Source organism: Suricata suricatta, chromosome 12 (genome assembly GCF_006229205.1).
Source record: "Suricata suricatta isolate VVHF042 chromosome 12, meerkat_22Aug2017_6uvM2_HiC, whole genome shotgun sequence".
NCBI lineage: Eukaryota > Metazoa > Chordata > Mammalia > Carnivora > Herpestidae > Suricata > Suricata suricatta.
In genome coordinates, this window is record NC_043711.1 from 28,374,243 (window position 1) to 28,386,824 (window position 12,582).

Sequence of the window (12,582 nt, forward strand, 5' to 3'; positions counted from 1 at the left end):
GCCTGCGGCGCGCGCCTCTGCTTGCGCGCCGCCGCGCCCGCCGCCGCGCGCCCCCTGCTCGCTCGCTCGCTAGCTCGCCGGCTTTAAAGTCTCTGCCAGGATCCATGCTCACATGTTACTTCCTGTATGGAGGCATGGCCAGTTTCCAGCCCCGCGCTCCTCGTTCCTCCCCAGCCTGCGCTGGAGCCACAACTTTCAGGAGCATGGACTGAAGGCGCCCTCGCCCCAGCGCCCCTCTGAGATCCTTTGTGTTTTCCTCCGTTTCCTCCGGCCGTTTCTATTTTGGGGGGCTCTTCGCTCCCCCGCCTCTCCCCTCCCCTTCCCCGCTCGCAAACATGCCTCCTTCCTTCCCCGGGCCCTGGAAGGAGCTGCCTGCCTGAAGCCCGGAGACGCCGCGCAGCGCTCAGCCCCGCCGCCGCCCGCCGGCTCTCGGGCTGCGCTGCGCCGCCGACTCAAGTTGGGGATTTTCGGCTGCTCGCCGCCGCCGCCTCCGGTCCCTGCCTGGCCCGGGCCCCCGGCATCGCCTCCGCCCGCCGACTACTCACTCGCCCTGCTCGCTCGGCTTGCTCTTTTTTTTTGAACGGAAGGCAGCCCTTCTCCGCCGAGGATCGTCCCCAGCGTGGCTCCGCGTTCCCGGTCACTTTTTGAGATTTTCCGGGGGGCGCTCGGCGGCTTCCCGGATTCCAGGGGGACTCGGGCCGCCGACCGCGGGGGGCCGGTAGAGCGGGCGAGCAGGGGAAGAGCCCGGGCTTCGCAGAGGCTCACACGGAGGCAAGAACTTATTCAACAAGTTTACCCCCCTGCCTTCCTCTTTTCGATGTGCGTTTTCGGACATGCGGAGGTTACTGGAACCGTGTTGGTGGATTTTGTTCCTGAAAATCACCAGTTCCGTGCTCCATTATGTCGTGTGCTTTCCCGGTGAGTGCCGGCCGCTGAGGGGACCCGGCCCTGGCCGGCGCGAGCGCGGGATGCGGAGTTGTCGCCGCGGCACTGAGCTCGGGCGCCCGTCCCGAGGACCCCGGAGAAGGCGAAGGGGGGCCGGGCGCCCGGGAAGGAGAGAGAGGGATCCGCTCCGCTGGGTCTGGCGGCGTTTAGGGAGGCTGATGGTTGGGGAAGGTGGAAGCAGGGGCTGGCCGGGAAGGGGGGCTGGGGCCGTAGAGGTCTGCTCTCGCTCAGGTTTGGGGGACCTGGGGGAGCCGGAGTAGGAAGAAGAGCATGCTTTGCTGATACGCCGCCGTTCGGAAGAGAGAGAGAGAGAGAGAGAGAGAGAGAGAGCGAGAGCTCTAGGGCGAATGAGGAGACTGGGGCCGGGGAGGATGCCTCTGTGGGTTTGGGGGTCCCCGGGTGCACCCCTCGCCCAGGAGAGGATTGAAGGTGCTCGGAATGGGGGGGCTTCGCTTTGCGGCTTCCCGACTCTTCAGAGAGGCCGGTGGTGGAGGATGGGGGATGTTGGGAGCAGCCTGCGTTCTGGTGTCCGGGGCCAGGGGCGACCCCGGTTCGGGGCTGGGGCGCAGGCTGCTCTTCTGTGCCGGAGCGAGACCGCTTTCCTGGGCGCCGGGGCCCGGGAGCGGTAGGAGGGCTGGGAGCAGGCGGTTTAGGGAGATCGGTGGCTCCCCCAACCGCGACCCCGCGGCCCCTTTGCCCCAGCAACTCTGCTCAGCGGGGCTGCTCCAGTAGGGGCGCCGGGGGTGGGGGGTGATAGGCTGCTGATTCCTGTTCGCGCCGGGGAGGATTTTTTTCTGTCTCGCGCGCCCTGCCTACCTTCCTTCCTTCATCTTTGCCCTTTTGCAGACTGTTCGCGTCTGGCAGACCTACACTCGCTCCCTTCTGGCCAGGTTAGGACGGGGACAGTATTGGCTATTGATGACGATAATAAATCACCGCACGTAGCGATGTGCTGCTCGGCGACCCTCCGCATCCAGCCCACCACTGGCCGACCCTCTTTCCTCCTCTACGGGAGGGCAGAGGCCAGAAGCCTCCCTTGTCTCTCTTGCAGGCGCCCCCTCCATCCCCCACACCCTGGGCTACAGCTACACAACCCCGAGCTCCTTGGGAGTCAGTCTGGCCCCTTCCCCAGGGGTGGAGGCCACGTCCTCTGCCCTAGCCTGAGGAAGGGCTGGGAAGAAGGGGGCGATTTCGCTTTTTTAATCGCTTGCTCTTCTAAGGATGGAGACACCCCCCCCCCCCCCGTTTTTCTGTCCTCTCATCCATTAGCTCTTGGCTACCCAGAGGTGGGGGTTAGCTGAATGAAGGAATAAAGGAACGTGCCCTGATGTTTCTGCTCTCTCTGGTCACAGCCGCCTGTCCCCGAGCGGCCTGAGCGCAGGGTTTTGGTGCAGCGGGTCTCCTAGCCCCATCGTGCGCCCTGCAACAGGGCGCGGGCGCTCTCGCTGCCCTCGGGGACCTGCTCCGGGAGTGGCTGCGAGTGTCCCTTTTGCAGGCACGGGGTGGCCTCGAGGGGCAGGGAGGCAAAAGCACTGTCTTTTCAATGGCACCGTCTTTCCCCTCTGCGCATCCTCCTGCCCCTGGAACCGCAGGGAGCTCCTGCCACTGCCCAGAAACCCAGCTGGGATGGCGAGGGACGACGTGCGTCCACACTAAGCCTGAGGCCTGGGGTTTGCCCACGGGGGTTCTGTCTTCACAGGGCTAGGAGCGGTGTGGACATTTCTCCTTAAAAATGCTCTCTCCCTAAAAAGGCTGGTATTTGTGTTTCCCATCAGCTGCTTCTAGACTTTCTTTGCCGTGGACTTGCCGGCTGAGTGGGCTCAGGTGCACAGTGGGGTCGAGCGTTGTAAGGGTCACGCTTTCATGGGGACAGTGGAAGGCAGCAGAAGAGCAACCTTGCCAAAGAAGAGGAGTTTCTCATTCCACCTCTGGCCTCCTCCTAAGCTTGGCTATGCAGCCAGTGGGGTGGCCGTGGTTTTCTTGTTTCTGGTGTGTCAGAAGCTTGAAATCCACAATGGGCCCTCCAGTGAAGCCACCTTCGTGGGGCTTGGGCACTTTGCACCTTCCACATTTTCTTTTCGTGCCCACGCTGCGAGGTAAAGAGCATTTCCTCGTCCCGGAGCCTATGAGGCTGTCGGAAAGGGAAGGCGCAGTGGTGTGATGCTCGGGGAAGAGGGGCTGTGGTTTGGAGAAGTACCTTTTGGAGAGGGTGCAGCCAGCCAGCAGCCTCTGGAACCAGGCAAAGTTAAAGTGTCAGAGCCGTAGGAGACGCCGGCTTTTGATTTTCCGAAGGTGCTGCGCCACCACTGGACCTCAGGGGGCGCCCCCGAGCCACTGGTGGGGCTCCTACTACCTCTACTCGTCCGGCTCGCCTCCTGGGTGCGGTGGGGCCGCGGTGGGAGCGGGGTTGGGGCGCACGCGGCGGGGTTCGGGGGCTGCGGGTGCGCCCTGGAGCGAGGAGGCAGCCTTAGCTGGGAGCTGCTGCTCCTGGCCGGCTCAAAACCCAGTGGGGGCCCCCCATTTGCTTTGGGGCCCCCCTCCCCTTGCCCTCCATAACCTCGGAAGCTTTTATCTGGTTGGCAGGAGGGATAAAAATGCTTCTGGTGTTGGATTAGGGGTCTTGTGAGGTTTTAACCCCAATCCCGTTGTTTTCTCTCTGAAGGACCAACTTCCCATTTGCATTTGTGCTCAGCTCTTGTTTGGGATGCAGGGTAGCTGTAATTTGGGAGGATTTTGGAAACCGCCCTGCCGTGGATCTTTCCCCAGCTGGGCGGAAGCAGTAGCTTTTAGTCTTCCAACAAAGTACAGTATATGGCAGGTGTGGGACCCGAATCTGGGTTGGTGTTTCAAGTGATGTTTGCAGAGCTGAAGTGTTATCAAACATGTTTCAGTGCATAGTACATTCTTTTCCTACATGTTCTAAATGATACTCGATTACAGAAGGATTTATGAAAATAGGAAAATACAGTGGGTCCCTATGGGTCCCCCCACCCAGTTAGAGCAGTGATCAACTCAGTATTTTCTATACCCTTGGGCCTCCCTAACAGCTTGTTATTTAAAAGCAAACCTTCTACAGACTTCATGTAAGCATTTGGCATCTATAGCTCATCATGGAGGATTTAAGTGCTTGCAACAGGATATAAAATATGTTACGTGAGAGGGTTAATATTATGTATTTTACATTTGTAAGCTCTTCAGTTACATAAAAATTTTTTTTTTATTGATTTCTTTTCTCTTTCCACCCTCAGAGTGAAACCGTTCTCTTTGATTCTGATATGTTTTGTACCATAATTACATTACATCTAGGAGGCTGACGTTGGAAACACTTCAGATGGATAAGCTCTGTGTACTTGAGATGTGTCAGAATCGGAGGTTCCTTGACTGATGTCCAGTGACTGACTCTCCCTCTCCTGGTGTCTCTCAGAGCATTTGCATGGACCTGCTTATTGGTGAAGGGCATCCTTTATGGCTGCCTTAAAGACACTAAAAAAAATTTTATTTGAGAGAAGGAGAGAGAGAGAGAGAGAGAGAGAGAGAGAGAGAGAGAGAGAGAGAGAGAGGGAGAGGGAGAGAGGGAGAGTCCCAAGCAGTCATGGAGGCTCATACCCATGAACTGCATCGGTCGCCTAACCGATTGAGTCACCCAGGCACCCCATTTATGGCCTTTTTAGGAAAATGAAGAAGTAATACTTGTGAAGTCAGCAATCTTTTTTTTTTTAATTTTTAAAATTTCTTTTATTTTTGAGAGAGAGAGAGACAGCTGAGCAGAGGAGGGTCAGAGAGAAAGGGAGATCCAGAATCCGAAGACAGGCTCCAGGCTCTGAGCTAGCTGTCGCCACAGAGCCCGACATGGGGTTTGAACCCATGAACCGTGAGATCATGCCCTGAGCCGAAGTCGGATGTTCAATGGACTGAGCCACCCAGGCACCCCAGGAATCTTAAGTCTTTGGAAATGGAGTGAGAAATCATTCAGGTCTCCTCACCCCCACTTCATGTGTCTCGTTTGAACATGAATCTTTGTCCAGTCTTGAAACTTGGTCTCTCTGATGCACTTGTGAAATACAGTCTTCCCTGTTTTCTTCCGAAGTGTTCTTCTTAAAGAGTTGAAGTTAGAACATGAATACAAATAGACATAGCCGGACTTTTGGAAGTGGGAAATTCCTGCTGCTGGAGGCAGAAAGTTTTAAAGAAAAGTTGGCTGAAATGAGAAAGAAAACCCCCAAATTCCAGTAGTGAAACATCTCCCTTTAATTATGGACTTGTTTTCACCGAGTAAAAGATTATATTGTTGACGGGAAACAGTGCAGGGACAGCAAAATGAAACAAAACCCCGTTTACATTTGTCTTTGTTCTGAAACTCCCCAGCTTAATGTGGTATATAATCGGTTACATATTGCTGCACCAGTTGGAATGGACTTTCTTGCTATTAAGCTAAGATCGTTAAAAATGCCCCCAAGCATTTTGTTATGTCAGACCTCCCTCCCATCTCCTTACCCCTTCCTTTGTTTTTCTGGAAACTTCTTGACTAAAAGGACAGTCTGGACGCTTATATAAGCCTTACCTAGGTGAAGACAAATTAAATGTTGCTAATGCTTTGCCGTTTTACCTCTTGACCTTTATGGTGGAAGTTTTTTTGTTTTTGTTATTCATAATCTGAATTTCCACTCAGCATTTTATTTGTATAGTATGCAGGGCAGTGCAGTGGTATTTCTAATCAGATGAAGGTTCTAAGATGCGTGTATATTCTGAATTGCAAGGTTAAAAAAAAGAAAGTATGATGAACATTTTCATCCTGGGGCACAACTTCAGAACCTTCCAGGACAAATTCAGGGCATCTGAAGTTATCTAATGAATCCTTGATGCTCCCCATCTGCTCCCCTCCTCAATGAGCCTTTGATGTGCCTTGTTACAGGTTGACTGCTAACAGGTGATGAGTGGTGACCCCTGAAACTGCACGTTTGTTTCTATGTGTGGAGAATAAGAGGCCTGTATATCTCGTAATATAAAGAAAGCCGAGGAAGTGCGCCCAGCTCCCCACCAGAGCTTGCTGTAGGTAAAAAAGCTAGTGAGTACTGAGGAAAGGCTCCGGAAAGAAAGAAAGAAATGTTCTCTTGGAAGAGCCTGCCCCCAGCAGGCAGTGGGAGTTGTTTGTGGAATTTCTCCCGGAATGAGGTCGCCTACACACACATTAGGTTCTCATTAATATTCGCACAGGATTAAAAAGATCAGATACTTCAGGTTCTCTCCCCGAGAAATGGGAGTGACCACCTTGCTGGTAAAGAACGAAACCCAGGGCTACCACAGTTTTCTATGCAAGTAAGAAATCAAAGGCACCATTGTAAGTTATTGATTTTGTTTTGATGTTTTTGGAGGGCAGGGAGGTTGCAGTTTATGAGGCATTGTGACCAGACAAAATCACTCCAGAAATGATGTGTGTTTTAAAATTCCTCGTTTACCTCTCCGAGCTTTTTTCCTATGATTCCCTTCTGTCTCAAATTTCCAGGACCACGGAATTGTTAATGTTTCTTTAGAAATAAAAAAAATCCGGAAGTCATGTAGGTGAATTTCATTTTCAGAAGCGTCTGATGGTTGAAATCTGTAACCGAGAAATTTGTGGTTTGCTCCAATTCTAAAAAGGAGGAAGTTTCTACGAGATGGGTGTGCAAGATTGCTCGAAGTAGCTAGAGGGCTCCGTGTGCCACTGCCTGCTCCTAGAGGACGCCTGTGACTGGAGGGGCCCTTTTACCTGGTGTCATGTGCAGCAAAGGGTTTGGTGTTCTGACAGAAAAAAATCTATAATCTACGTGAGATGGTTTTCCAGGCCTATGCAGGTTCATCGATTCTATGAGTATAATGCTTGATAGGATTATTTTAAAAACTGCTATAAAAAGTGCTTTTAGGGCTACGTGGAGGAATGACAGCTGACCACATTGGAGATGTGCCCAGCTTCTCTTTTTGAAGCCCCTCTCATGGACTTGGGTGGTGATCTTGTTTTACTGGGGGTGGGAGGCAGCTGTCATGTTGAGGAACAACTTTGGTGCTTGTGAGGGGCACTGTACTGTTAAGCCAGTATATAGCAAGGGGTCTTGTAGGAGCCTGGGACTTGTTAATACGTTTTGTTTTTGCTTTTAAACCAGGTAACTGTGGAAAGTTAGACGGACTATATTGAAGTACCTAAGTGTGGTTCCTGCAGTCAGCCTGCGTCTCCCATTACTAGCTGTGCTGTCTTAGATAAGTTACTTCACCTCTCTGTGCCCCTCTTCTTTCTCTGTCTTTCTCTCTCCCCTGCTCGCTCTCTGTGAAATGTCAGTGATAGTACGCTGACTCCGCAGGTCTCTACATGGTCTGAATGAGAATGTATGCTAAAGGACTTAGCACTTTGCCTGGTGAACAGGAGGTATTCAGTAGGGTAGCCATTTTTATTGTATGTGTATTAAAGAGATTTGGACAGGAGTATATGGAAAGAGGAGAATGGAGCTGCAAAAGACAAGTGTGTGTTTAAAAATTAAAAAAAAAATTTTTTAATGTTTTACTTATTTTTCATACAGAGAGAGAGACAGAGCATGGGGGCGGGGGGGGGGGGAACAGAGAGAGAGGGAGACACAGAATCCGAAGGCAGGCTCCAGGCTCCCAGCTGTCAGCACAGAGCCCAACGCAGGGCTCAAACCCACGAACTGTGAGATCGTGACCTGAACTGAAGTTGGAGGCTTAACCGACTGAGCCACCCAGGAACCGCCCCCCCCTCAAAAAAAAACCATTTTAAAAGTATTTACATGAACTTGCACTGTGGGTTTTGTACCTGGTTTTACTGTTGAGGACAAGAGGGCATAGGACTGGCATGGGGACATGCCACGTAAAATTTGTGAAACAGTTACTTTTTGAGGTTTAAATAAATGAGAGAGCCTCCATGAAGTCTGAGATACCTCCTCACTCACATTACAAAGGAAGGTCTCCATGCTCCCAACCTAACATTTTTTTTTTTTTTATGTTTACTTATTTTGAGAGACAGATTGAATGAGAATCCCAGGCAGGCTCCGTGCTGCCCTCACAGCCTGACCTGGGGCTCCATCTCATGACCAAGAGATCATGACCTGAGAGGAAATGAAGAATCGGACTCTTATCTCACTGAGCCCCAGCAGGCATTTCCCCCCACCCCCCACCGCCCCCACCAACTGTAAATGGGAAAAATATTTGCCACAGGTTTAAAAGGTGCTGCAGAAATCATCAAGATCCAAGTGTGGGGTTATCCTTGGTAGAAAGAACTGCCTAGTCCTATACCCCGCAATGCTGATTTTTCTAAGGCCTTCTGGACTCCGTTACCAAGGAGGATGGGTCTGCCTGTTACTGGCATTCCTGGGTTTTAGTTTTTGTGCTGCTAATGGGAAGCAAACCATCTATTTGGGTATTGCATTCATTTTGTACTTGTATGGCACTTGGACACAGTCCCGTCCCTGGCTCCCGGTCGTCAGAGATTCGGACCTGCAGAGCGTGCAGGGGAGAACCACACACCATGCACAGCTCCTGCCCTCGAATCAATTTCTTGCAAACTGAAATCAGCATGATGGTTTTCTGGCCAAACAAGATGCGAGTTGAAGCCACTCGACTCAGCTATTTTTGGGCTGTGGCAAAGTGACACAGTTGGCTGCTAAAATCAAGCAACTAAAAAAGAAGAGATGAAAGCATAGTTCATGGAATATGTAACACTTCCATGTAAGAAAATAGGACAACTGGTCTTATTTTTGAGTCTGTGATACTATTTTTCTAACGAGGAGAATGAAACAGGTTTGTCAATTGATACCGCAATGGGTATACTTTTGAGGAATTCATGCTGGTTGTGTGACTCCGGGAGGTTTTGTGATTCTTACACTGTTGTAGCCAACGTAAGCTCCCCAGCGTCCTTAAATCAGATAAATGCATCAGTTTGGAATAGTGTAGATAGAGGAGACAGCCATAAACAGTTGACCAAATGTAAACGCAGAGGCCAGATTAATAAGGAAATGTCATTGACTGTTTGCAAGAGTCGTTAGTCACACACCATCAAAAGGATTTATTTACAAAGCAATTATTATTTATAAGTGGGTTCTGTTCATTAACAAAAATACTACTTTTCCAGAAGTGTGTCCATTCAGCGAGTGGGGAGGCTAAGAACTAGCTCTGGCCTCTGGTAGCTGGGCTGCTTTGGGCGAATTCCTCAGCATCTTGTGGGGGTGGGAGTGAGTGGCACTGGTGGACTGAGAGGCCCAGATACACGTACCTCTTATTCAGGAACCCCTCTTGGTCCCCAGAGGCCCAGATTGAAATTCTTGTTCTATTACAGCAGTGTTACCTTGGGCAAATGGGCCTCAGTGTTTTAATCTATAAAATGGGAACAATGGTTATAATAGCTTTCACTCACCAAGCAGTTGGCCATTATCTAGGCACTGCGCCTAAGCTTTTCATGTACCTTTGATCTACCTGGAAGTAGGCACTGTAAATATCTCTGCTTTAGGTCGAAGAAACTGAAGCTGAAGGAAGTTATCACTTGTCCAAGCTGTCACCCCTTATAGGAAGTGGGGCTAGATTATGCCTCTCTAATCAATTTTCAGGATAATTTTGAGTTTCAGACTGGTGGCGGTTTGTCCAAAAACTGTTTTTCCTAATTGCATAGGAAAGCCAATTAAGATACAGACCTGGCCTTGTGTATTTCACCCTGATGCTTTCCCCAGTATATGCAGGGACTATAAACACTGGGTGAAGTAAAGGTGTCTTTCTGTGTATTTACCACAAATAAATAAGGAAATAATGCAATTAGTAGAGGACTTTATTTGATTTCATTGGAGAGATGACCTTTCAGCAAATTACTTTAGCTTCTCAATAAGGTGATAATAACTGTGGGCAGAGGGAGTTTGTTGGTGGTGGTTTTGATTCCTCGTCAGAATGATCTCCTGTAGTTTACAGTTTGAGAACTTTTGTTTGTGGCATCGAATATGGCTGTGTTTGATGAGTGTGGTATTATTATCCCGTACATCGTTGTGTGGGCTGCAGGCTCTGGAGCTCAGCTCTCCTGGTTGTGTCCTTTTTCTGACTTGATGAAAAAGTCCCAGGGGGTTGTATTTGGTGGCCAGGGAGGGTTTGGGTTCTGGATTTTTCCTCTGGAGTTCAGAAGTGGCCAGGAGAGCCAGCCAAGCCAGCCATGGGATCTAGGCAAGACCCTCTGTTCCTTTGGGGTTGTTTTCTTCACCCTTAACTGAAATTCACCCGCGATTTTAGTGGTTGTTGGTGCCAGGCTGGGCAGCTTGGGAGGTGGTAGCCTTTCTGCGGCATGCATGTCAAGGGCTCACTGCATATTACATTGTGATTTCTGAGGTGTGCTTCTTGTTAACTTTCCTCTGAGAGTTTGCTTCCTAAGGCTCTAAGAACCCTTTGATTAGGTTGCTAACCTTGCTACAGAATATCCCGAGGGAACAGCCAACAAGGTGGTGAGTGGATCTTGGTTAATGGAATGCCTATAAGCTATTTTTTTTTGTTGTTTTTAAACATTAAACCTTATTTTTCCTGGAGTCCAGGTAAAAACCGAGGCTTGTTCATGCCGATGAGGTTCCATTGGGCCTTTAAAACTAACGCAATTTGTGGTTATAGGGCAGGATTCTTTGTCTAAATAGTGAACACAAAGCTAGTTCTTGATCTTACTCTGGAAAAGAGAAACGGAGGAAGAAAGGAAAGTCCTTCGGGTTATCTGGAGGTCTGCAGGGGGCATCTGGCCACACTGTGTTGACAAGAAAAAAATGAAAAATGGGGGCATTTTGCATCTATACTCTTCAGTGGATCCTGAGTACTTCCAGCATGCCAGGCACTGTTCCAGGCACTTGGGGGACCGTGGTGACCCAAACGGGTGGAAACTCCTGTCCTCAGGATGCCCGTGTTCCTGCTTGGCAACAAGGGTAAGCTTGAATTGAATAGTAGCTACCCCCGTCACCTGGCCCACAGTGATTATTTACAACATCCAGCACGTCCCTGGAGGTGTTTGCCATCTGTGTGGGGGAGACCTCGAAGTTTCTGCCTGAGGGCAAGATTTTCTTTACTGCTCATTTGAGGTTTTGTATTACTTGGGTTGGAGGTGTGTACATGCGTGCATGTGTGCACATCATGCCGCAGGATGAACACCACTGGCCGATGGGGTGATGTCATTCCTGTTGGTCTGGCCTGTCCGAGCTGGAGCTCAGCTATTCTGGCGGTGTCCTTTTTGGCTCTGTAGATGGCCTTCCGCTTGGATGTTTTCACAGTATTGCGGTGACTTCCGTTGCTACATCTGAATTACTGTTGGCTTGTTCAGTTTTAAAAAAGTTGTTTTGAAAAATGTATCCTTTGATATATGAACACTCTGTCTCAGTCGCTTTCTTGTTACCAAACTATTCAGGAGGAAGATGGTGATGGGTGGTGGGGAGTGGGTGGTGAAAGACGGGGGGATGGTGACCAGTATGGAAGGATCCAAGCCAGGTGATACCAGAGATGTCATTGTACTGGGTCCCTTGCCAAGTATCTTAATTTTTTCATAGAACATCCCTGAGCCATTGATTTCTTTTTTCTTTTTTTTTTTTGGCATATCATACCATTACATCTTTAATGTATGGTGGAAATAGCACATCTTAATTTTTCCAACAGTAACATATGAAAACCTGAACTTTGAGTTAAGCAGAGTGGCTAGCTTTTAGCATAGACAGATGGAAGATTTGAGTGGGTGATTCCTTGGCCCTAATTCTAGCACGTGTTCTTCAAGTGGCCATTATAATAGTGGGCATATTCACATGAGTTCCTCATGTATGATTCAGATCCTAATTAGACTGTTTGCTCTTGGAGGCCAGGATGCCATTCCTCCTTCTGTCTGTTCTGTCTTCAGCGTCTACGTGTGGTGTTAGTCATATTTGAGAACCGATATAATGAGTAGATGCTTCCTTAAGACATTACAGGACATCGATAATCATTGTACATGGTTTCCAGAAATCTCACGTTTGTGTATCGGATCCTTATAAGAGATAGGATATCCACAGTTAACATCTTCTCTAAGAGAATTATGAGTATATGTATTTTCATGGTGTTTGAAGTCCATCATTAAAAAGAGAGAGGTGGGGGCATCTAGGAGGCTCAGTCACTTGAGCATCCGGCTCTTTATTTAAAAAAAAAATTTTTAAGTGTTTTTTTAATTTTTGAGATACAGAAGTGAGACAGTGTGAGCAGGGGAGGGTCAGAGAGAGAGGGAGACACAGAATCTGAAGCAAGCTCCAGGCTCTGACTAACAGTCCAACCACAGAGCCCAACACAGGGCTCGAACCCGCCAACCATGAGATCATGACCTGAGCCAAAGCCAGATGCTTAACCGACTGAGTCCCCAGGCGCCCTGAGCTCTTGATTTTGGTTCAAGTCATGGCCTCAGGGTCATTGGGATGGAGCCTTGCATTTTATCCCCACTTGTGTGCACCCTCACTCTCTAAAAAAAAAAAAAAAAAAAAAAAAATAGGGGCGCCTGGGTGGCTCAGTCGGTTAAGTTTCCGGCTTCGGCTCAGGTCAGATCTCACGGTCGTGGGTTCGAGCCCCGCGTCAGGCTCTGTGCTGACAGCTAGCTCAGAGCCTGGAACCTGCTTCCGGTTCTGTCTCCTTCTC

General features: G+C 49.7%; 1 protein-coding gene across 3 annotated transcripts in view; it reads left to right on the forward strand.

Moving 5' to 3' along the window:
- Positions 1 to 484: 484 nt before the first annotated feature.
- Positions 485 to 12,582, forward strand: part of PTPRG (protein tyrosine phosphatase receptor type G) — a 712,019-nt gene continuing 699,921 nt past the window's right edge. Inside the window, exon 1 of one of the 3 annotated variants that reach the window (XM_029916842.1) lies at positions 485 to 918. In XM_029916842.1, coding sequence (XP_029772702.1) covers positions 834 to 918 — 85 coding nt within the window. In that variant the 5' untranslated portion in view covers positions 485 to 833. The remainder of the gene's footprint in view (positions 919 to 12,582) is intronic. The other 2 variants (XM_029916841.1, XM_029916840.1) reach the window with 2 other exon arrangements.